At 37.1% G+C, this 23,795-nt stretch overlaps 1 protein-coding gene across 7 annotated transcripts in view; it reads right to left on the reverse strand.

The window, feature by feature from the left end:
• Positions 1 to 23,795, reverse strand: part of EIF4G3 (eukaryotic translation initiation factor 4 gamma 3) — a 339,888-nt gene that overhangs the window by 100,937 nt on the left and 215,156 nt on the right. For 3 of the 7 annotated variants that reach the window (XM_044914402.1, XM_021684099.2, XM_044914404.1), the window contains 2 exons: positions 18,855 to 18,963; positions 12,249 to 13,088 (listed from right to left, as the gene is read on the reverse strand). In XM_044914402.1, coding sequence (XP_044770337.1) covers positions 12,249 to 13,088; positions 18,855 to 18,963 — 949 coding nt within the window. Of the gene's footprint in view, positions 1 to 11,955; positions 12,151 to 12,248; positions 13,089 to 18,854; positions 18,964 to 23,795 lie in introns of those variants that run through there. The other 4 variants (XM_044914405.1, XM_044914403.1, XM_044914406.1 and 1 more) reach the window with 2 other exon arrangements.

Genomic DNA, 23,795 nt, shown 5'->3' on the forward strand with positions numbered 1-23,795 from the left:
CAGGGTTTTTAGCATTAAATTCTAAGGCTGATGCCTCTGACAGATCCTTATATATGCTGGTGACACAACCACTCAAAGTCCTACTATTCATTTTTTAAAAAATAATAGCTTTATTGAGAAATAGTTAACATACTACAAAGTTCACCTTTTTAAAATATACAATTCAGTTGTTTATAGCTGTAATGGAAAAACTCCAGTCTTTCCACTTCCCTTTGTAGGGAAAAACTCAGTTATTTCCTATTGTGTGTTTCGTTTACCACTTGGAACACTTCGCTTCTGACACTTCTTGTCATCAAATATATGGGGTTTTCCCCTCCATAACAAGCAATTCTCCATGACATCAACTGGGTGTCCTACAAATTAACTCAATTCAAACACTATCAACCTGAGGATGACAGATCCCACAGGTTAGGGCTCAGTTCCACAAGACTGTTCTCCTCACTCCTACTTCAGATGCCAGTCGAAAGCCCAGGTGGCCGACCAGTATAGATCAGAAGCTCCAATGACCACCCTCTCCTCAGGTTCGATGAATTTCCTAGAACAGCGCACAGAACTCAGGGAAACATGTACTTGCATTTACCAGTTTATTAAAAGACATAAATGAACAGATGAACAGACAGATGAAGAGATATAAATAAACAGGGCAAGGTCTGGGAGGGTCTCAAGTGCAGAAGCTTCCGTCCCTGGAGTTGGAGTACATTACTCGTTACTGGTGTGGACATGGTTGCCGGACTCGAAGCTTTCTGAACCCCCTATCCCTGAGACTCTATGGAGGCTCCCTCACATAGGTATGATCAAATGCTAATTCCGTATGCAGTCCCTTTCTTCTCTCTAGGATGGGGGATGGGGCTGAAAATTCCAAACTTCCAATGATTTGGTCTTTCTGGTTACCAGCCTCCATCCAGGAGCCATCCAGGAGCCATCTAAGAGCCTACCTAGAGTCACCTCAGTAGATCAAGACAATCTTAGTGCTATCACTTAGAAATTTACAAGGCTTTTAGGAGCCCTGTGTCATCGATGGAGGTAAAAGACCAACATTCGAACAAGAGATGCTCCTAGTGTTCTTATCACTTAGTAAATTACACGGGTTTTAGGAGCTCTGTGCCAGTAAGGAGTGACAGAGAGCAATATATATTTTCTATTGGAGTGCCTGGGTGGCTCCGTCAGTTAAGCGTCTGCCTTCAGCTCAGGTCACGATCCCAGGGTCCTGGGATTGAGCTCCATGTCAGGCTCCCTGCTCAGCAGAGGAGTCTGCTTCTCCCTCTCTCTGTGTTCCTGCTCGTGCGCTCTCTCTCTTGCTCACTCTGTCTCTCAAATAAATAAACTCTTTAAAATAAATATATGTATTTTCTATTATCTCACAACAGCATATTCAGAGTTGTGTGACCATCACCACTATCTAACTTCAGACATTTTCATCATCCCCAAAAGAAAGCCTATACCCATTAGTACTCCCTCCCCATCTCCTCACCTCTGACAACTATGATTCTACTTTGTGTCTCAAAGAATTTGCCTATTCTGGACATTTCACATAAACAGAATCATACGATATGTGGTCTTTTGTGACTTTTTTCACTTAGCTTGATGTTTTCAAGGTTTATCCATGTTGTAGCATGTATCCGTACATCATGCCTTTTCATGGCAGAATAATATTCCATATTATATATGCACACACATCCTAATTTGTTTATATATTCATCAGTTGATGGGCTTTTAGGTTGTTTCCAATTTGGGGCTATTCTATTCATTTTTTTCCCATTCCTTTTTCTCTCTCTGCTTTTCTTCCTAATTTTCTATTCCTGTCCTAAATAGGAAGTTAATGTTATTAGTATCCTCTCCCTAAATGCATGCCTAAAGCTTTTCAATAATACAGATTATCCTGGTAAAATTCACTGTTCTAAGCATACCTCCTCCCTTCCAAATGACAGCAGAGGTTACCATGAGAGGTGACTGGCCATTGTGAAGGTTAAATGATATGATATAATGGGCACAAAAACCTCTAATCAAATTTATGCACACATAGGGACTACGGTGAAGGACTTTCTACCATTCCATGCTCAAGATTTAATTAAGAACTTCTGAGATGGTATCATCTTGTTGAGCTTCTCTTCTTCGGAACATAAATTCCTAAGGACAGTGATAACGACACCCATTTATTCTGTGTAATATTAGTATAGTTCAAAGGGAACATTTGGTCCCCAAATACTAGCTGAATATAGAAATATTAACATTTAACATTTACAGAGTGCTTATCATGTGTCAGACACTGTGTTAAGTGCTTTACATATATCACATTTTATGTTTCTTAGAATTTTATGAAGCAAATACAATTATCATCTTCAAATTCTGGATGAGAAAACAAACTCAGAGGTTAAGAAACTCGCCCATGGTCACAGAGACAGACAGGGGAAAGGCTAAGGCGCAGGAGTGTCTGACTCTATTGTCTTGATCTTGACTGACAATACTTTACTAACAGTGTTGAGATTAACCAAATACACAAAAAGTAACATACAGATCCTACGCATATATATACAGAAGATTGTTACTATAACTAAATATAACAAGATCTTGTAGTAAAAAGTAGAAGGGTAGAGTTTGTTTTGAAGGTGAATGCCCCCGAATACCACTCAACATCCTAAAGGGTTTAAGCAGAGATATGAAAAAGGAGTGGTAAAGTCAGATCTATATTTTAAAGAGATACTGCCTGGTGGAGAATGAACATGAAGGGGGGCAAAACTGGACATGCCAGGGACATGAGAGGTCCTAAGGCAGTGAGAGCAGGAAAAGGAGAGGAAGGGACAAATTCAACAACCACATCAGGTAAAAATCAGAGAATCTTGTTAAATGATTATAAACAAAAGATGAGTAATTCAAGGAATAAGTCCATCAACAGTGGCTTCAGGATTTTAGCTTATGTAAAGCCAGTGCCATTAACTGAGATAAAGAACAGGTTTAGGTCAATGAGATATCACCTCACACCAGTCAGAATGGCTAAAATTAACAAGTCAGGAAATGACAGATGTTGGCAAGGATGTGGAGAAAGGGGAACCCTCCTACACTGTTGGTGGGAATGCAAGCTGGTGCAGCCACTCTGGAAAACAGTATGGAGGTTCTTCAAAAAGTTGAAAATAGAGCTACCATACGATCCAGCAATTGCACTACTGGGTATTTACCCCAAAGATACAAATGTAGGGTTCTGAAGGGGTACGTGCACCCCGATGTTTATAGCAGCAATGTCCACAATAGCCGAACTATGGAAAGAGCCAAGATGTCCATCGACAGATGAATGGATAAAGAAGATGTGGTATATACACACAATGGAATATTATGCAGCCATCAAAAGGAATGAAATCTTGCCATTTGCAACGACATGGATGGAACTGGAGGGTGTTATGCTGACGAAATAAGTCAATCAGAGAAAGACATGTATCATATGACCTCACTGATATGAGGAATCCTTAATCTCAGGAAACAAACTGAGGGTTGCTGGAGTGGTGGGGGGTGGGAGGGATGGGGTGACTGCGTGATAGACACTGGGGATGTGCTATGGTGAGCGCTGTGAATTGTGCAAGACTGCTGAATCACAGATCTGTACCTCTGAAACAAATAATACATTATATGTTTAAAAAAAAGAAGAAGAAGAAGATAGCAGGAGGGGAAGAATGAAGGGGGGGGAATCGGAGGGGGAGATGAACCATGAGAGACAATGGACTCTGAAAAACAAACTGAGGGTTCTAGAGCAGAGGGCGTTGGGGGGAATGGGTTAGCCTGGTGATGGGTATTAAAGAGGGCACATTCTGCATGGAGCACTGGGTGTTATACACAAACAATGAATCATGGAACACTACATCAAAAACTAATGATGTAATGTATGGTGATTAACATAACATTAAAAAAAAAAAAAACAGGTTTAGGAAACTAGGTGATTAGTGCTATAATGGACATGTTAAATCCGAGATGGCTCTGGGATTTCCAAATGGAGATATTTGACAGACAACAGGAAATGGAAGACAGAAACTCAGAAGAGAAGGTGAGTATGGAGATAAAAATTTGGAAGTCATCTACCAGCAGGGTAGATGAAATCAACCATGAAGAATGTGTTGAATGATAACAGAATTAGAACATGACCCAAATACAAGGGAATTGTCTTTGGTGATGGAACTGTTCTATATTTTGACTTTGGTAGTGATTACATGACTTTATGTGTCTGTCAAAATTCACAGAAATGAGGGGCGCCTTGGTGGCTCAGTTGGTTAAGTGACTGCCTTTGGCTCAGGTCATGATCTCAGGGTCCTGGGATCGAGCCCTGCATCGGGCTCCCTGCTCAGCGGGAGGCCTGCTTCTCCCTTTCCCACTACCCCTGCTTGTGTTCTCTCTCTCGCTGTCTCTATGTCAAATAAGTAAAATCTTTAAAAAAAAATTCACAAAAATGAATGCTAAAGGGAGTGAATTTAACTGCAAAGAAATTATATGCAATAAATCTTACTAAAGAAAAAAAAAAAAAGAAGAAAGCAATAAGCAGTGTTACATTTGGTGAAAAGACCATAAGATAGCATGCTGGGAGCAAAAAGCAGATGATGTTAGTTGAGAGTGAACAGAGAAGTAGCAGAAATGATTGACTATTCTTGGGAAGCCTGGATGGGACAAGGAAGAGAATTTCAATGACAGCTAAATGGATGTGTAGGATTGAGGGTGTGTTTTCACTATGAGATAAACTTCAGCAGATTTACAATGACAAAGAAGTCTATGGGAAGGCAGTGAATATATAGGAGACTGTAAGGGACAACTAAGAGACTCCGATGAAAGTTTGGATGGAAGGGCACCTGGGTGTCTAAGTCGTTAAGTGTCTGCCTTCAGCTCGGGTCGTGATCCCAGGGTCCTGGGATTGAGCCCCACATCGGGCTCCCTGCTCTGCAGAGAGCCTGCTTCTCCCTCTCCCACTCTCCCTGCTTGTGTTCCCTCTCTCACTGTCTGTCAAATAAATAAATTCTTTTAAAAAAAAGAAAGTTTGGATGAGGTCAGGTTGGTAGCTCCAGCAGAAGGTTAAAAAAGGCATACTTAAAGTACTCAATAGTCTACACAAAGACACAAGGTCATCTGCTGAGGGTGAGGAGGGTTGGGCTGAGTATAGGATTTTATAAAAGGCAAGTCATATAGGAATGACTGGGCAGAGAGCATGAATTGGTAGATAAATCTACATTCACAGTGGCAGGTATTATCCAGTAGTACTCTGCCTACTGGAATTTAGGAATAGAGAAGATGGGGTACAGCTAACTTATGTTTCTCAAAAGGAAAAGGTGGTAGGAAAACCATAGATTTTCATAAGAGGATAGCTCAGATAATCATTCTCTTCCACCTCTGCTTAAATCTCATACTCCTTGAAGACTACAACTCTGATTATGTTATTTAAACACTAAAACCTGCTACCTTTCCAACATTCCTTTCCCTACGTGGTTATTTTTCTATCACTAAACCATTCTAATATACGGGGCACCAGGCTGGCTCAGTTGGTGTAGCATGCGACTCTTGATCTCGGGATTGTGGGTTCTGGCCCCACGTTGGGTGCAGAGATTACTTAAAAATAAAATCTTAAAAAAATAAAACAAAACAAAACAAAAAAAACTTTCTAACATACTACAAGGGCAGAGATCTTTTGGATTCCTCAATTCTTAGAAACCTTGAGTGCCCAGAACGACTGACTCATAGTAGGCCCTCATTAACTATTTGTATAGTTGAAACAGGTGGGCTTCCACATCTCCTTCTGAACATGGGTCACCAGCCCCTAAATCCCAAAAATATTCAAAGAACTTTATAGCAATATGGAAAGCATGTTAGAAAAAAATAACAGAGGGATGCCTGGGTGGCTCAGCTGGTTAAGCAGCTGCCTTCAGCTCAGGTCATGATCCCAGGTTCCTGGGATCGAGTCCCGTATCGGGATCCAGTCCCGTATCGGGATCCCCGCTCAGCAGGGAGCCTGCTTCTCCCTCTACCTGCCATTCCTCCTGCTTGTGCTCTCTCTCTGACAAATAAATAAATAAAATCTTTAAGAAAAAAAATAACAGAAATGTGAGGTAAAGGAAGGCTCGAGTTGTAATTCTTCCTATGACTCTGAGAAACCCAATTTGGCATTGCATGGCTTATTTTTTGTACCAGCCAAATAGAACAATTCTATACCAGGAATAATTGCTTAAATCATAAGATTAATGCCTGAGAAAAAGCTCTGTAAAAATTTAAAAAGTAACACTTTATTATGATTGCAAGAAAATTAGCAAGTACTACTAATACAGCAACAGTAAATAGAGAAAAGATATATATTGAAGAAAATGTATTTGGGACCCTTTTTTGCACTTGTAAGGAAAATTTTCTTGTCAAAAGTATTAGAAACCGTTCTCAAGACTGCTGTGTGCAAGGTGGAGATCAGCACTGGAAGAAGAAAACACTTTTAGCAAGACTAGGTTTTCCTGGAGAGAGCGCTTTCTTTTGCCTGATAGAGAAGAGCAATCCCCAAAGCTGTCTGGATTACTCTGTCTGGAAGGAGGTAAGCACAATGGTTTCTTTTGAAAGTAAATTAGTAAGTCTGGGGAAAACTGGGCTGAATTCTGAACAAAGAATCCATGTCTATTCATGGAGATACGTATGACTAAGTTCATTAATATCCAACGAATGAAACTTTTGAGACTCATGTTGCAAAGAAATGAACTACTATAAATAGTAGGAAAATGTATATCATATGAAGATGAGGGATTGTACAAGGGGCTTGCCAGAAGGCGTGGCACTTCAATCTGTTAGTACGTTACACCATTAGGTGTCTGGGCTCATTCTGCAGAATAAAAAGAACTTGAGGGGCACCTGGGTGGCTCAGTCAGTTAAATGTCTGCCTTCAGCTCAGATCATGATCCTCGAGTCCCAGGATGGAGCCCTGCGTTGGGCACCCTGCTCAGTGGGGAGTCCACATCTCCCTCTGACCCCCACCACTGGCTCACACTCTTGCTTGCTCTCTCCCAAATGAATGAATGAATGAATGAATAAATAAATAAATAAAAGAACTTGACCCACCCCAGTATTTTCCAGAGAATGCTTTAGATTTCACCGTGAAGAGAAACAAGAAAGTAGGAATCACAGTAGAAATGTACTTTCTAGGCAGCTTTGTTTCAAGTATTTTTATAAATAAGGTGAAGAAAGTCAATCATTTTAATTTATTTATTCCTAAGGATCACTCAAACTCAAGCCTCTGAAAAAGGGAGCCAAAAGCCAAAAGCCCTTCTTTTAAAAACTGCTCTATTGATTTTCATAGTTAACATGGAACCAGGAACATGTAAGAAGTCCCACACATAAGGTTTCAGAACATATTTTCTCTAGGGGCGTCTGGGTGGCTCAGTTGGTTAAGCTTCTGCCTTCAGCTCAGGTCATGATCCCAGGGTCCTGGGATGGAAGTGCAGCATGGGGCTCCCTGCTCGGCGGGGAGTCTGCTTCTCTCTCTCCTTCTGCCCCTCCCCCTACTGCTCGTGCTCTCGCTCTTTCTTCTCTCTCTCAAATGAATAAATAAAATCTTTAATTAAAAAAAAAGAACATATTTTCTCTAGAGGAACATGAGAAATTAAATTGTAAGGGTGTAGATTAAGGGAGGGATTAGGCTTTGGGGACATCAAATCACAGGTGATCTGTTTTTAGCCACAGAAACTAAATATTCCAGGGATGTTTCAAATATTTCTTAGAAGGTGTAAGTTAAGCAAGGGCAAGAATAAATTTCAGATTTCTAATTCCTGCTGCTGACCTTCAGATCATGGTTTTACACATGAGACTCAGGTTAGTCTACCCAAACTGAAAGGCTTTTATTTCTCTGCTTTTATGCTTATGTTTTCTTTCTTTTAAGGTACTGTGAATATTCTCACAGGTGAAAATAAATCAAGGATTATTATTAAAACATATTTTCCTGAGCTAAACTCTGCTCCTTTTACACTCAAGTGAATCAAAACCAAAAGAGAGAACAGCAATGTTACTGGCCGTATGGATCAGTATTTTATTAACACTCCCAAAACATACAAACGTACCTCCATTTGAGAAGTAGATCTTTCATCTTGCAACCTACAGAATCTGGGAACCATCCTCCACCTTAGCTGAGCTTCCAAGAATATAAGGGGAACTCCTGGAAGCCACATGAACAAGGTGAGTTGCTGCCACTACTGTAGTCACTACACTACCGGGGATGTGGGATGCTATGCCAGTCTCTGAAAGCAAGGAGCTTACATTTGAATATCAACATGGGAGACAAAGATCTTGGATCCCAGCGAAGTGAGGACTTGGAATTGAGGTTCTCACAAAAAGCCCTGAGACTCCAAACAGAGTGACAGCCTCAGTGAAAAGGTAGCCAGAACAATAAAAGAGAACAAAATAAACCAGTGAACCAACACAGAGTAAAGACAAGGAAGGACACTTGGTTTCACCTAGGTGGGAAGGGACTGTTGTCATCCTGAAAAATAGTATCCACAGGGAATGCCTTCACAGTTGTTTGGAATATGAAAGATTTAGGACATTAAACTCAGATTAAGGTCTAGCTAATGTTTTCCTCAAGACGTGGTAAATAAAGCAAACACAAACCTGCTTTGGGATGACCGGCCCACAGTGTACATCCAGCAAAGTTTTGCTGAAGAGGAATTCATGAAACAAATTTATAAGATGTTACGAAGAAACAATGCACTATGAGCAAGAGCCAGAAGACACAATAAGTTGAAAGATTAGAAATGTCCCTCTGCCAAAGGAATTTCAAATAATACTTTTATAATCAAACAGAGATAATAAAAAAACTAAACTCATTATTTTCAAAAGTGAAAAGTTCATGTCACACGGCATGCACGTTACATAGTACACACATTCAGGGAATTATATAAAAATGAACTGCTGGATGATGAGTGGGGAATGTTTTTCCACAAGTTCTGAAACTCTCTTTTATTACCCAACAAGTACACAAAAACCATAATAAAAACCCTAAGACTTCAAGAAATATCCAATAAAGATTTCTGCACATTTAATTCCTGAACCGATCGTATGAACTAAGTAAAAGTCTGGCCAATCTCTGAGGCTTTTCAGAGTACACTGAACATAAACACATTTCTCATTTCACAGGGCTTGCTCTTCAACACCTAAGCATCCAGAATTGCTGCATTTTGTTCCAGTCAGAAATATGATCTAGAATAGTTGCAAGAAAATGTTTTCCAGCAGAAGAAAAGGGACTATATGCCTAATGTCTGATGTTACAGCTTTAAACAAGTATCTCTATACCAACTCCTAAGTATTCTTATGCATCACACCTGTCAAAAGCAAATGTGTTCTGAAGCGAGCTTTAAAGTGCTTTACCCTCAGGCAGACGCAGCGAGACCTAGTCTCAAAAGTCAACGACAGGGTTGCCTGGGTGGCTCGGTCTGGTTGAACGTCAGACTCTTGGTTTTGGCTAGGGTCATGGTCTCGGGGTCCCGGGATGGAGCCTGATGGGGCTCTGCACACAGTGCAGATTCTGCTTGTCCCTCTCCCTCCCGCTCGCTCTGCTCCTCTCCCTGCTCTTGCTTTTTCTCAAATTATATTTTTTTTTAAAAAGTCAACGACAAAAGACTGATATCCAAACCAAATTGTTATGATTTAATAATCTCTCAAAGTAAACAAGGTACTAAATGAGTAAGTGCAAATAAGATTGTAGTCATTGAGAACAGGACAACTTCAAATGGATATATCTTCAAGAGTGATGATAATTTAAGTTTTTAATGTTAACTTCTGTGGCAACAACACTGAAAAACATTTGTATAGAAATGAGAGGGCCAGGAATGTTTTTGGTAGCTTTATAATTTAAAAAATGCTATTTACATGGGTTCTTCAGGTTCATTTACTTTGAATTCTGAAGAGTGAGTGTAAGAAATCAAGGGCTATCACAGAACTTCTAGTTCTATTATATATAATACATTTATAGGTTAAAAAAAATCATAAAACTAGAAAAGTGCCAGGACGCTTTACTTCCTGACATTACGACCTCTACCCTCACCCCTAAATCATGCAAAAGAGAGTTTGTTCTTTTCTAGCTATCCTCTGGTTGCTGCTGAAGTATCTACATTCCTTCACTAAGCTGCTAGGGACTTATATTACTAATTCCCAGAGTACTGGCATTTCAAAAAAAAGGAACCATGGTATGAAAATTACTTGCCCTAAAATTTGTTTGTCCAGCTATCCCTGGGCACTGTCTTGCAAATATCAGGCCACCTAACTGACATACTGCTTAAAAAATCAATGTCAGGAATGAGTGGAAGTATGAGTTTGGTGTGGGCTCATTCTTTACTTATTTCAGGATTCAGGTATGGTTTGTATCTATGACTTGTATTACCTATGATTATTTTGTTTTTCTTTCTGTCTTTTGCTTTTTTAAACATTTGTCTTCAATAGCTTCTCCTAATTTTGGAACTACCACATCACTAGCTGTTGGATGACAACTCACCGGTGAGTATGTGAAGGGAGATAATGAAGGGTCAAACAAACTCCTGTTCTCCAACAAAGGAGTGTTCCTTGGGGGGCTTTCACCTGTAGCTACGTCCAAACTGTTTTTTCAAAAAGCCCCAGGTCATCACCCCACCAAGAAAGAAGGTTCCTAAAATAGTAATGACACCATGAATTCCGATGTGATGGAGGCCAGTCTCTTGAGGAAGCAGATGATTTACAAACTTTATGATAAATTACTCCCTATCCCCACCACCTTGCACTGTTGCACTACGTTGAACTAGATGTTCTACTGTTCCAAGGAACTAGACAACCCCCCTAAGAAATTTAGGAGGAAACTGCCTCAAGAACTGAGCTATGTAGGAAAGCTAGATCTTAAAACCAGGGATCAGGTTCTTGATTTGTTAAGCTTCCCTATGGATTAGACAGCTGAAAAAAGACAATAAACACCAAGGATGCTGATGACTAAAACCTCCCCACCCAGTGCATTTCTAGAACAACTGCTGGGGAAGCATGCAATTTTCTAATTGTATAATTTAACCTGAGAGGTATAGAGAGAGCAAATTATACTGCATGGGGCACTACTGCACCAGATGGGCTATGCTGACTTATTCTTATGGGCCATATTCTTATGGGCTAATGACTCTAGTTGATAAGCCTCAGATAATTTTTGATTAAAATTATAAAAATTCAGGGGCACCTGGGTGGCTCAGTCGGTTAAGCGTCCGACTCTTTATTTCTGCTCAGGTCATGATCTCAGGGTCAGGAGATCAAGTCCATGAGTCGGGCTCTATGCTGGGTGTGAAGCCTGCTTAAGATTCTCTCTCTACCTCTCCCTCTGTCACTTCCCCACACACCCCAGCTCACTCGCACTCCCTCCCCCCACCTTTTCCTCTCTAAAAAAAAGGGACAGCACCTGGGTGGCTCAGTTGGTTAAGCATCTGCCTTCGGCTCAGGTCATGATCTCAGGGTCCTGGGATCGAGCCCCATGTTGGGGGGAGTCTGCTTCTCCCTCTCCCTCTGCCCCTCCCCCCAGCTCATGCACACTCTCTCTCGTGCGCTCTCTCTCTCAAATAAAATCTTCAGAAAAAATTATAAAAATCCAATATTCCTAAGATCCTAGGTGATGCTACATTAAATAATTTTGAACTGGGAAGAATATAATACTTTGACAATAATAATGATATAATTAGTATTCCAAGAAAAAATGAAACCTCTAAAGGAAAAAACGAAGAGCATTAAATTTCTCTGTGAATCAGAGAGGGCACTTTCATTTTTCAGAACTAGTTTAAACTTCAACATTGTGATTGCTATTCTTCTAAATCCCAGACTAAAGAAGAGATGAATTCCTTTATGTTTAGGATTGACTGGGTTCTAAAATTTTGAGAAGACAGGATTAAGGACTATAGAGTATGCTTGTTTTAATTGGTTTCCAGCCCCAAAGCTACTAAATTAACCACTGAGGAACTGACTCATATGAACAGGCAAAAAAAAAAAAAAGAAAAGAAAAACAAAAAACACATGTACAGTGACATATACCTTGGAGGCATTTTGTATATTTGAAATTTCATTTGCATTTTTAGACAATGGAGTAACTCTTTTGCAGGCTGCACTAAAACATAAACACACCATTGAAGAAATCAGACTACGAATGTCAGCATTCATTTGATGTTTCTGGAAGTCAAGGAAAGTAGCCAATTAAAAAATAACTCAAACACTGCTTCTTTTTCATGTTCAGCAAGCATAAAATAATTAATGGCACAATAGCTTACCTGGGCCAGGGCTCTTTCTTGAACTTAGGTTCTGGGCATCCACAATCTCTTCTGTTTGCCCGTCTGCTTCTACCTCTATTTTGTTCTGAATCTCTTTTGCATCTTCACTAAGGCAAGTTCTTATGCTCTCGTCCTCTTCTAAGACCCTCTGGACTGCGGTGGGAACACCAGCAGTACTAACATTAGTGGCAGCAGCAGGAACAATGGCTGGTGTGGGAGAAGGAGGAGCTAGAGGAGTTGGAGGAGATGGAGAAAAGGAAGGAACTGTGGAAGGGGTAATGGGAACTGGGACACACTCCACTTTCATTTCTTCTGGGGCATTTTCCAGAATCTCCAATTCAAGAGTCAATGGCAACACCTCCTGTTTTACTATTTCCACAATGCTCTCTGTGGCTGGTAAGGTTTCACTAACTCCATTCATTTCATTAATTAGATTAGTACTAGAAATCAGTGGAATATCATTAGGTGCTACACTACAAGATTTCTTGCATATATCATCATCAATTACATCTGTTGGTGATGGATCTGATGTCTCTGTGCAAGATACAGGGCTGGGTACAGGAATTGTGTCTTCTTTTGAGGAAGAGAGTTCACACCTGTCATCTACAGCAGTGGCAAATATTGGCTGGCTACTTAGAGCAGCAGAAGTGGGGGAAGCAATTGTACTTCGAGCAAGAGGAGAAACAGTGGTAGGTGATGGAGGCAGAGGAAGCTCTGGCATGGATTCTACTGCAGTCGTCTCTGATGTTTGGCCTGCTTGTTCTTTCTTCTCTCCACTAAAGACTAGCCTAAGGACTGGGGAAGGAGACTTTAACACTGGATCGGGTTTTGGCTTCTCTTCTGGGGAAGAAAAAACAAAAGAGTTTAAGAATAATTTTTGGATCAAAGATTATACTGTATTATTTTGGGCTAGTTCTTTTAATCTCTTACCCGAAATAATGGGCAACAGAAAACAGACCAAATTATTAGACTTACTCTGCCACTCCAAAAAACCCTGTCATATTTTCTAGTTATACCTAGCATTACTTGGTCACCAATAAACATAGAGTTTATTTTGGAGTAAAAGAAGGAATCAAATATTAACCATATAATTGTATCAAGAATACAACAGAAAAGTTCATCAAAACTGAAGCTAAACTATCCAGAAATGGGAATGTGGCTTTTATTTTTTTAAAGTAAAGACCTTCATTTCTACTGTATCTTGCTCCCTATAGAAGATTTTTCTACCAAAGATACACTATAGTGGCAGAACAGCTCAAGAACAAATAAGTACAGATTAAATTATTATAGACTGGTATTTTTATTTTATATATTTCTGCATTTAGGAGAATTTCTGTAAAAAATGTGTATTACTTGTATAAAAAACTATGTTTTAAGAGAAGCTATCATGGTGTCATTTATTATCAGTGCAATTTATTATCGAAATCAAGTCCCTGAACATAAAAATTCATTTACAAATTAAGCTTTCATTTTTCAAAAGAGGCAGCATGTATATAACCAGAAATGTGAAAATACAAAAATGTAAATTTGTCTTGTAAAAAAAAAATTCTTCAAGGAGAAACCAAAGTTAATCAAGTCCAATTAAAAAAAGAACATAATATATACATCTGAAATACTTGCGAATATATAAAATGTGTATCTGTGTACAGATGAAAAAGAATGAAAGCAAGAGAGAAACTGATGATCACAATAAAGGTATACCAGAAACATGTAAGAAACTGTAATTCATGAAAATTTCCATATTCTAAAATTCTAGGTAAACTGATAGGTGATTCATTCCAGGGTGGATGAAGCCAAAGGAGATTGACTGGTTTCCAGCCTGATGCTTCTATAGCATGATAAACAGGCTCCACTGGAAAAAGATACTCATGAGTATGTTCATCAAATAACAACAATTTTAAGCACTACTAAAAGACAGTTTAAACTGAAAGGGACTTTACTTTCTCTGCCAGAAATCTTTATGCATCAGTGAAAATGAGTCTTTACAATAAATTATTGTACTTAAGTTTATCATAGAAAATATGCTCTGTTAATCAGAGAAACAGATGGTAAATATTACCATTAAGTTGTTAAAGGATAACTCATCCTTTAATATCATTTATCATTCATCATTCATTAACTACTTTTGCTGGCCTTAAAATTCATTTTAATTTATGGGTGTAGAGACCAGTACAGTACCTATTTACTGTACAGGAGAAATAGGATCATTAGGCTCTCACTGTCAAATCCCTCAGACTATGTTGTCAGGGCAAAAGACAAAAACATTTCAAAGAAATCTATTATATATATTATATATATGTAAGAAATATATAATAAATACACATTTATTAAAATATTGCTCATGAAAATAATTTCCAACTCACTGGAGTAACTGCTACAAAGGTCACCCAGATTACATGAAAGCACTGTGAAAGCACATCAGAGTAACACCCTTTATAAACACTGAATGAAACCTGGAAGCAGTAAATAGTAAAAAGTAATTCTCACATTATTAATCTAGTTAAGTATGTCAATTCTATTATTAATTTTGAAAAATAAAATTTCTGATACCAAAAACAAACAAAAGCAGACCTAGGACTGAAATTTCTATATACTCTTGAGAAAAATCTAACGTGAAGAAAATTACAAACAAAAAAACCTTATTTTGAGAGGTCCTCATTCTGAAATAAAACTCCTTTAATTCATTCAAGTTTTAATACAGAAAGCTGAAAAGTATACTACAGTAAATCTAAATAAAGAACACTGATTTTATCTAAGAACTTTTACTATTTAGAGTATATTTTTTGCAAAGCCATGACAGTTTGAAATCTAATATACTGCATTACAAATATTTCTACTATTTGTCCATCTTTAGGGAATTGTGGGAATTCCATAATAATCATGCAAGAGGGAGCAAAGACAGAGGTCTGGAAGATTTAAGGCTATTTATATTAACTGCATAATACCAACAAAATAAGAGAAACAGACTAAATGTCTAACATGAAGGATTTATTAAAGAAATAACAGTGTGGGCCATATAATGGTAAATTATGCAAACATTTAAAATAGGCTTTTAAAAGAGTAATGATATGGAAAGTTTTTTTATAATAAAAGATATGTTTTTTAAAAAGCAGGGCACAAAACTGTATGTAGAACATAAACCTAATTTGGTAACTTAAAAAAATATATGCTACTAACATATGCATATGGAAAAGTCTGGAATTAAGCTTACTAATAATAGCTCTAGATAATGAGACAAGAGGTATTTTCTTTTTCTACTTATCCATAGTTTATACAATGACTACCAGATTTATAAGGAAAAAACTGCTCCCTTTATTCTCAGATGGCAGTGAACCAACTGCCTAGATGGGTACCTTTTGGTTGCCAGGAGTCTCATGTAACTGAGAAGGTGATACCATCATTTAATGGGCAGAGACCAGGAAAGGTAATCATCCTGCAACTTGAGGGACAATCTCACTTGACAGAGAATAGTCCTGTCCTAAATTCCAGGGGAGCCCCAACTGAACAACATTGCTATAAATCATTGAATTACAACAGAATATCATTCACTGAATATCTACTCTATACTAAGTGTTTTCAGAAGGCACTAAGGCTAAAAAAAAAAAAAAAAAAAAAAAGAAGGCACTAAGGCTAAGACTAAGGAACAAGTAACTTTTATTTGTTATTTCATTGTCCATACCATATCCTCCACACACTGGGCTGAACGTACCTACTCAAACAATGGCAAACAACAATCAAGCTGTGTCTAGACATCATCAACGCCAAATGATGATTTTAATTCATTCAACATTCAATGGCTTTCTCTCTACAAACGAAGCTGAAGGTCTTCCCTGTGTCTTTGTATCTTTATAAAGTACCAACTAATTGGAAATGTCATATTTGTCTGGCAATTTGGTGTTCGTGTAACCATTTCAGCTTTTCATATCACAAACTCTGAGAAAACCAGAAGTTTATTAATGGTAGCTAACATTGATTAAGTACTTCTTATGTGGTAGGACTGGGCCAAACACAAAACATACAGTGTCCTTTAATTCTTACAACCATTGCTGGGGTAGAAATTAGTATGTTCCTGTTTTACAGATGGGGAAACTGAGTGTTTTATAGATTAAGTGATAGGTCTAACAACTGATCAGTTGAAACTTGAAAATGATTCAAAATCCCACATTTTTTCAGTTCAGGGGGAAAAAAATAAAGATGTATGGAAAAAGAAGTATTTAGGTGAAGCAAACTGGTAGAAGACTTTGGGGCTAACATGTGATTCTGTTACCCAAAGCAAACCCACAGTAATGACATTTCCATTGAGAGAAAAACCAATCTGACTGCAGAATGCAGAGTCTATTATTTCTGAAGGTAATCTAGCAACCTCTGAAAACAGTACATTTTCATATCTTTAATTTCAAAAGGAATCTAGAGTTAAGAAAATGTTTAAATTTCTTAACTTTGTAAAAAAATTTTTTTCTGAAAATTGCTGAGTCCTTTCTAATGTTATTTGAATTACATACATTTGGTTTAAAAATTACTCTGAAAACTATTCTGTATGTTGGCAAACTATGGGTACAATTAGAAACAGAATTAGAGTTAACTCAGTTTTCTGGAAAATAATTGGTACTAAGAAGGAAAGGGCAGTAGTCTCCCAGAGTTATTTATAAGCACTACCAAATATACTTAAAATTCAGATTTTTCTTTCCATCAAGGTAACCTAAAACATTTTCAACGCACTCATATCTATATCGAACATCAATCTGGAATGTTTATTATTCAAATTTCCACTAATCTTAAAAAAATGAGAGGAAACCAAGGGTTCTGCATTCTTCCTTATGGAAATCAAGGCCTAAATATGACAAAATGAAGGTGTTTCATAATCTAAAAATTGTAGCAGGGCAGAGCTATCATCATTAAGACATCTTATGAATTCTTTATATAGTGGCCCAGCTGAAGTTTGCATAGACGATAGATACACTGTGAGGCCTCTTTGGATGGTAAGTATTCAATGTGTTTAGCATAGTTCTAACTAGCAAAAAGATTACAACTGTGCAAACTAAATAATAAAGTTTTTAAGATAATACCCTGAAACTTCTTCTCTACTCTGAAAACATTCTCATTTTTGACTCAAAAAATAGAAAGCATCTTCTACAATACCTACCAAGTGCACTCCTTCAAGGTAAATGGCTTTCGTATTAAAAAACTTAACTCTAAGCATGTATAAGTCTTTTTTTTGGAGTTTTTTTAAATTATGTTAATCACCATACATTACATCATTAGTTTTTGATGTAGTGTTCCATGATTCATTGTTTGCGTATAACACCCAGTGCTCCATGCAGAACGTGCCCTCTTTAATACCCACCACCAGGCTAACCCATCCCCCTACCCCCCTCCCCTCTAGAACCCTCAGTTTGTTTCTCAGCGTCCATAGTCTCATGGTTCGTCTCCCCCGTCTGAACACTGCTCAAAGAAGTATCTGACAGAGCAACTTTTAGAAGTATGCCAAGTTAGGGTTTGTTACATATTTTTTGGTTTGGAACAATCTTATAAAACAAAATACAGGATGTATCTCTATTCAAGTTTACTAGGTTCATCAATACTAAAAGGGAAAAACATCCTATTACCTTTGTATGCTCTAGAAAACACTGAAATCAAACATAAGTTTCTAAGTGTGAAAACTTATTTTAAAAACCCCAATAATATTAAATAATATTGCTTAGGTTATGTGCCAATTCCCAAGTACTTTTTAAAAGAATAATTTTTAGAAAGTACATTTACTAACATCCACCTATGAAGGGGTTTGGAGGAATGAGTAAGCCAAAAAATTAGAAATCACATACGCTTTCTATTCATTTCTTACAATGAAGTCAGAAACATTATAGTAGCATGCTCCAAGTCACGTTTTCCCCTGTGTTTTTCCAATTTTTCTCAATTTTGGTTAAGGTCAACCTACATCCAGCTACGTAAGAAAGAAAGACTGTGATATCCCATTTTCTGACATGAGCTTTCCCTTATAGTTTTCTTTTATAATCCAAAAGGCAATGTGTGTATTTATTTCAACAAAAATTTTACACTTCGTGTTCAAGGTAAATAGGCGCAGGGACCTCAGTATGATTAAGATACACAGCATCGTAACTCATCAAGACCAAATACTAGTGCATGATGGAGCCAGAATAAACTCAGTACGACAGAACTGAGGCTACAGAAGCCAAATTTGTAAGAAGAAATACTTCATGTTTTTAAAAACAGCAAGATACACAGGAACATGTTAAATATATAAATAAAACTATGTTATTATTGTAAAGCAATATATACTTTGATTTATTTCCCCAACCTTGTTCCACTTCCCCACCAAAAAACAAAACAAAACCAGTTTCAGGCAACTAAGTTTTTACCTATAAATATATATCAACAGTGAGGCATTAATAAAATATAGGAAAAAATTTTACTCATCAACCCTACTTTACTTTCCTAGAGGTAGAACGCTTTGATTTTCCATTTCAAAGCTTTGTTTACAAGCAGGTATGTAAATAACCCTTAGATGTTTCACTCTTGCTCTTAAATGCTGAGGGCAATATAATTAATTTAAAAAAAAAAAAGTGAAGGAAACAGTTATACACAAACCTTGCTTCTGGTCGCTAGCTGCAGTGACAGGGGTGCTGGCAGCAAGATGAGCGCTCTCCACAGTCCCATAAACCACAGGGCTGTGCTCAGGGACCTGGCTGGACAGCTGCTGGGATTTGAAGTACAAAAAAGGGTGATAATGAGCGTGCGAACATAAAAACTAGCAACATGGAACCCAAGCAAGTGGGGAACACAGAGTGGGGCAGGAGATCACAAAATTAAAAAAAAAAAAAAAAAAAGGGAAAGCAAGGAAAAAATATATAGGCCAATTTAATAATTCAAAAAGTACAGAAGACGGCAAGAAAAGGAAAGAAACAGCAGAAAAGGGGAAGGAAAAGAGATGATTACTATTAACCACAGCAAGAGAAGACAGCACAAAAATCATTAATATAAATGCATTCTCCAGGATTCCTTCTAAGGACAAACAGACTTTCCACCTAATGGTAGACATCACATCTGACAGGGAATTTAACCTCCTTCAAGTCAAAGACCAAAGGGATCTGGTCAACTTCACTTATAAACTACCTAGCAAAGTAGTTCATCTGACAAAAGCTAGAAAAACAAAACATGATGGGTTTTAAAACCAGTCACTGATTCAAGAAAACAATATTGAAGGGTGATCCTTGTCATCTGTCCACATAATCACACAGGTGAAATGCAACTTGTAAAGTATCTAAAGGATTTTCCCCTTAAAATGTCTTTAGATTCTGGGACAAGGATGGTATCTTTTCAGAGTCAGAAATCTGAGTAAAATACCTGTTTTTCAGAGCTAAGAGGAAACTCTTCATTTTAACTCAGCCACTTTACTGGAATCAAAAATGGCCATGAAATACTAGCACAGTAGGTTGAAAAAATTGCAGCCATTGTTCAACTTGGGAGGGAACAAGAATTACACAAGAAAGGACAAGAACACTCATTCTACATCACTTTCCATGCAGGTATTTGTTTTGGATTTGAGGGTTACACAAAAGCCAAAAAACAAACCTATGTCTCTCCTCAGAGATCTAAGGTCATTTTCTCGTTAGCTATAATCTCCTACATTGAATTCTATCGTGCTATCAGAGCAGAGTCCCTGCACATTTCTGATTTTCTGTTGTGTGAGTGTGTGTGTGTGTTTTAGACACGAGGGGGAATAAAGGTGTGAATGAATTTGGGGTGAGTAGGGCCACTTAAAAAAATGTTAATACAAAATATTTTCAAATCAGTAAGTCTCACTGAGAATAGAAATATAAAATAAAATAAATCAGTTCAGACGCATACCATTTATCATATGTCATTTAAGTAATTACTTTTCAGAACGTACAACATGCAATTTACATTTGATTATATCTGGACTGTACAGAATAACAGACAGGAATAGGGAAAATTCACCTATTCATTAGATGATGAGAGTGCTCATATTCCAAATTATTTCTAAATAAAGACTACTAAAATTATATTTCTATATATAAAAAATGAAAAGAGTTATTGTTTTCACTTTGAATCGAATAAATTAATAGTACTGCCATGATTGCTCTGAGTCCTTAGTTCTGGTGGGAAAAAAGTTGTGTTATCAAAACTCAAAAATTAGGATCTCTTCATAGCTATAAATGAAAATATGGACTCCGTTCAGTTCTAAGCCTAAAAATAGCTCTAGAACAAAGGAAAGGTCCTAAGTTACTGAGCATTTATTAAACAGGAAATAAAGACCTGTAAATTGTATAATTTACCTAAAAGGAAGAAAATATTAACTACTCCAGTTACCTGGGAAATTAATAACCTCAAAAATGGGAAACTGCTAAAACCAGGTCACCAAAATGACAGCGATACATAAGGTGAGATGTTTAAGACAGTACAAGGCTACTGATAACCTATACATCTGTGTTGATCAGAGTTTTTCAAGATCAGAATAAAATATCTGCAATCATATTCAAGAGACAACTGCATAGACATTTTTAAATTAACAAAGTCCTAGAAGATTTTGCATATAAAACATTTATAAGAAAGGGCTGAGATAACATGCTGTTTAAATCCCAATTCCAAACCCAAGCATCCAGAACATAGTTACACAACCACAACCTGCTAGGAAAGGACCTCTCAGTTTCCTCAGCTGTAAGATGAAAAGGAATTAAATAAAGATCCTCCTAAAGATCCTAAAGTCCCATTCAGGTTTAACATTCTCTAAGCCTCTAAAAGCATCAAAAAAACAAAAACATAATATTCACATCAATATAATTCAATACTCTCACCTTGTTTACATTAATTTTAACGTAGGGTAATCTCAAATTTTAGATTAACCTCTAATTTCATCTCTTTTCACCTAATGAAGTAACCACAAACACCGTGTAACAAAGGAGTTCCTTACCGTTCCACAGTACAATTAATCATGGACTATTTTATCTAATTGATAAATCAAAAAATCAGGAAACAAACTTGGAATATTGCAACTGAAGACATCATATCCAATGCTGTATGCATTTGAATCCATATACGGAAATGAAGCTTTTGGGTAGCTGGAGAACTTAGGTAGCATTTACTACCTAAGATCTACCCTGCTCAGAATATATTTAAGGAATTTCAAAATCACTCCACTTTATTCACATTCACTATTGGTGGAAATGAAAATTTATAAAAATAATTCTGGAAGAGCAATTGGTATAAAAATATCAAGTAATTCAATAAAGATGCTCAGAAAGTCAGAGTTAAAAGGTTAGGGTTGATGTGACAAGTACACACTGTTATAATTCATAATTTAGATCAATGCTAAATTCCATTACCCCTACATGTTTCAAAATTAAGGCTTCAATTGGCAGAAGAAAAAAACCTCTCTCATTTTTCAACTACACTTATAAGGAAACTTACAATATGGCAAGATATTAGATACCTGATAGTATCAAAGAAAATAATTTCCATTAAAAATTCTTTCTAAAATCTACTGTTGAAAAAAAATAAAATTTACTCTGTTGAAGATTTATATATTAAATCTGAAGTGCTGGCCTCAAGAGATAAGTAGATTAGGGCACAAATACTGGAGAAATTAATTTTTTTTAAAATAGTGTTTACCAATAGGTAAAACAGGCACAAAATCTGGAATTATCCTTAAGTAATTCTTTGTACAATTAAAAATTCCCATCTCTTTACATAGCCCACACTACTTCTATACAGAAAGGGGCCATCTCCTTTTACTACCTATTTTAATCTTGTATATGACAGTTTGATTAAGCACAGAGGCAGTTATAGACAGAGTGTCAGCAAACTATGGCCCAGGGACCACGTACTTGTTTTTGTATTGCCCATAAGATGTTTTTTACATTTTAAATAGTTGCAAAAAAAAAAAAAAATCAAAAGAATACAAGTTCTTGATACTTAAAAATTATACGGAACTTAAATTTAAGTATCCACAAATAAAGTTTTATTGGAACAGCCATGGCCATTCATTTACGTATTTTTTATAGCCACTTCCATTCTACAATGGCAGAGTTGAGTGTTGGTGAAATAGACTATGTCTGAAAAGTCAAAAATATTTACTATCTGCTCTTCTATAGAAAATGTTTGCTGACCCCTATTCCAATTCACTGAGAGAAACCAGAGACTCTAAGTAGTAATGCAAATACAACAGGATGCTGGTATAATTCACTGTTATCACAAGAGACTATATTTGAATGTTTTGTATCCCATGACATTAAAATAATCGTTCTAATACCTCATGTGTTTTTGAACATCTATCAATCCCGGGAATAAACAACTATAGCCCTCCTCCACCCTGCCTTGAGAAACATTATGAAGATTAAGAAGTAAAATTATAATAAAATAATAATAATTAATAAAATATGCTTCTTTCCTAAGTGGGAGGGAAGTCTTCTGTGTGTGTTTCCTTCTGGTGTCTACCATGTACAAAACATTAAGAACCCACTGCTGATTAAAATAGACAAAAATCTTTGCTTCATAGCACTTTTATCAACAGAAACATATAAAAGTATAAAGCACATACACACACAATTATGGAATATTCACCCATAGAAAAGAATGAAATCCTGCCATTTGTGATAACATGGATGGACCTAGAGGGTGTTATGCTAAGTGAAATAAATCAGACATAGAAAGATAAATACCATATGATCTCACTTATATGTGGAATCTAAACAAAACAAAACCAAGCTCACATAAACAGAGAATAGAGTGATGGTTGCCAGAGGAAGGGGGGTTAGTGGTAGGCAAAATGGGTACAGGGAATCAAAAAGGCCAAACTTCCAGTTAACTAAATAAGTTATGCAGATGTAATGTACAGCATAGTGACTACAGTTAATAATACTGTATTGTATATGTGAAAGTTGATAAGAATAAATCCTAAAGGGTCTCATCACAAGAAAAACAATTCTGTAATTACATATGGTGACAGATGTTAAGCAGACTTACTGCAATGATCATTTTGCAATATAGACAAGGGCTGAATCATTATGTTTTATGCCGGAAACTAGTGTAATATGCTGTATCAATTATACCTCAATAAAAAATTATTTTTGCATCAAATTAAAAAAAAAAAACCACAAAATTAATCATTTAATTACCAAGGCCATTAATGCTACACTAGAGTAGTAAGGGTACAAAGATAACATATATCCTGAGGTTCTGAATTTGTATGTGTGTGAGGATTTTTTGAGGAAGCAAAATTTAGGCTGAATTTCAAAGAATCAATGTGAATGCAGGCATGTGGGAGGTATATGGGAGGAAGTAGGAGGAAGCAGGTCAGGCAGAAGGAATAGCACATACGAAGGCTCTGAAGGGAAGCGTATTAAATATCAACCCTCTCTTAGGAGAGTCGGGGAGGAACAGAGGAAGAGCTGGGGAACTTGGTGTGAGAAGTACAGGCCACATGAAGCATCTTGGTCCTTATCCCCTCAACAATGGCCCAGGAACAAATTTTAAGCAGAAATGTGATATAAGACTTATGTTTTTAAAAGA

This window comes from Neomonachus schauinslandi, chromosome 4 (genome assembly GCF_002201575.2).
Source record: "Neomonachus schauinslandi chromosome 4, ASM220157v2, whole genome shotgun sequence".
NCBI lineage: Eukaryota > Metazoa > Chordata > Mammalia > Carnivora > Phocidae > Neomonachus > Neomonachus schauinslandi.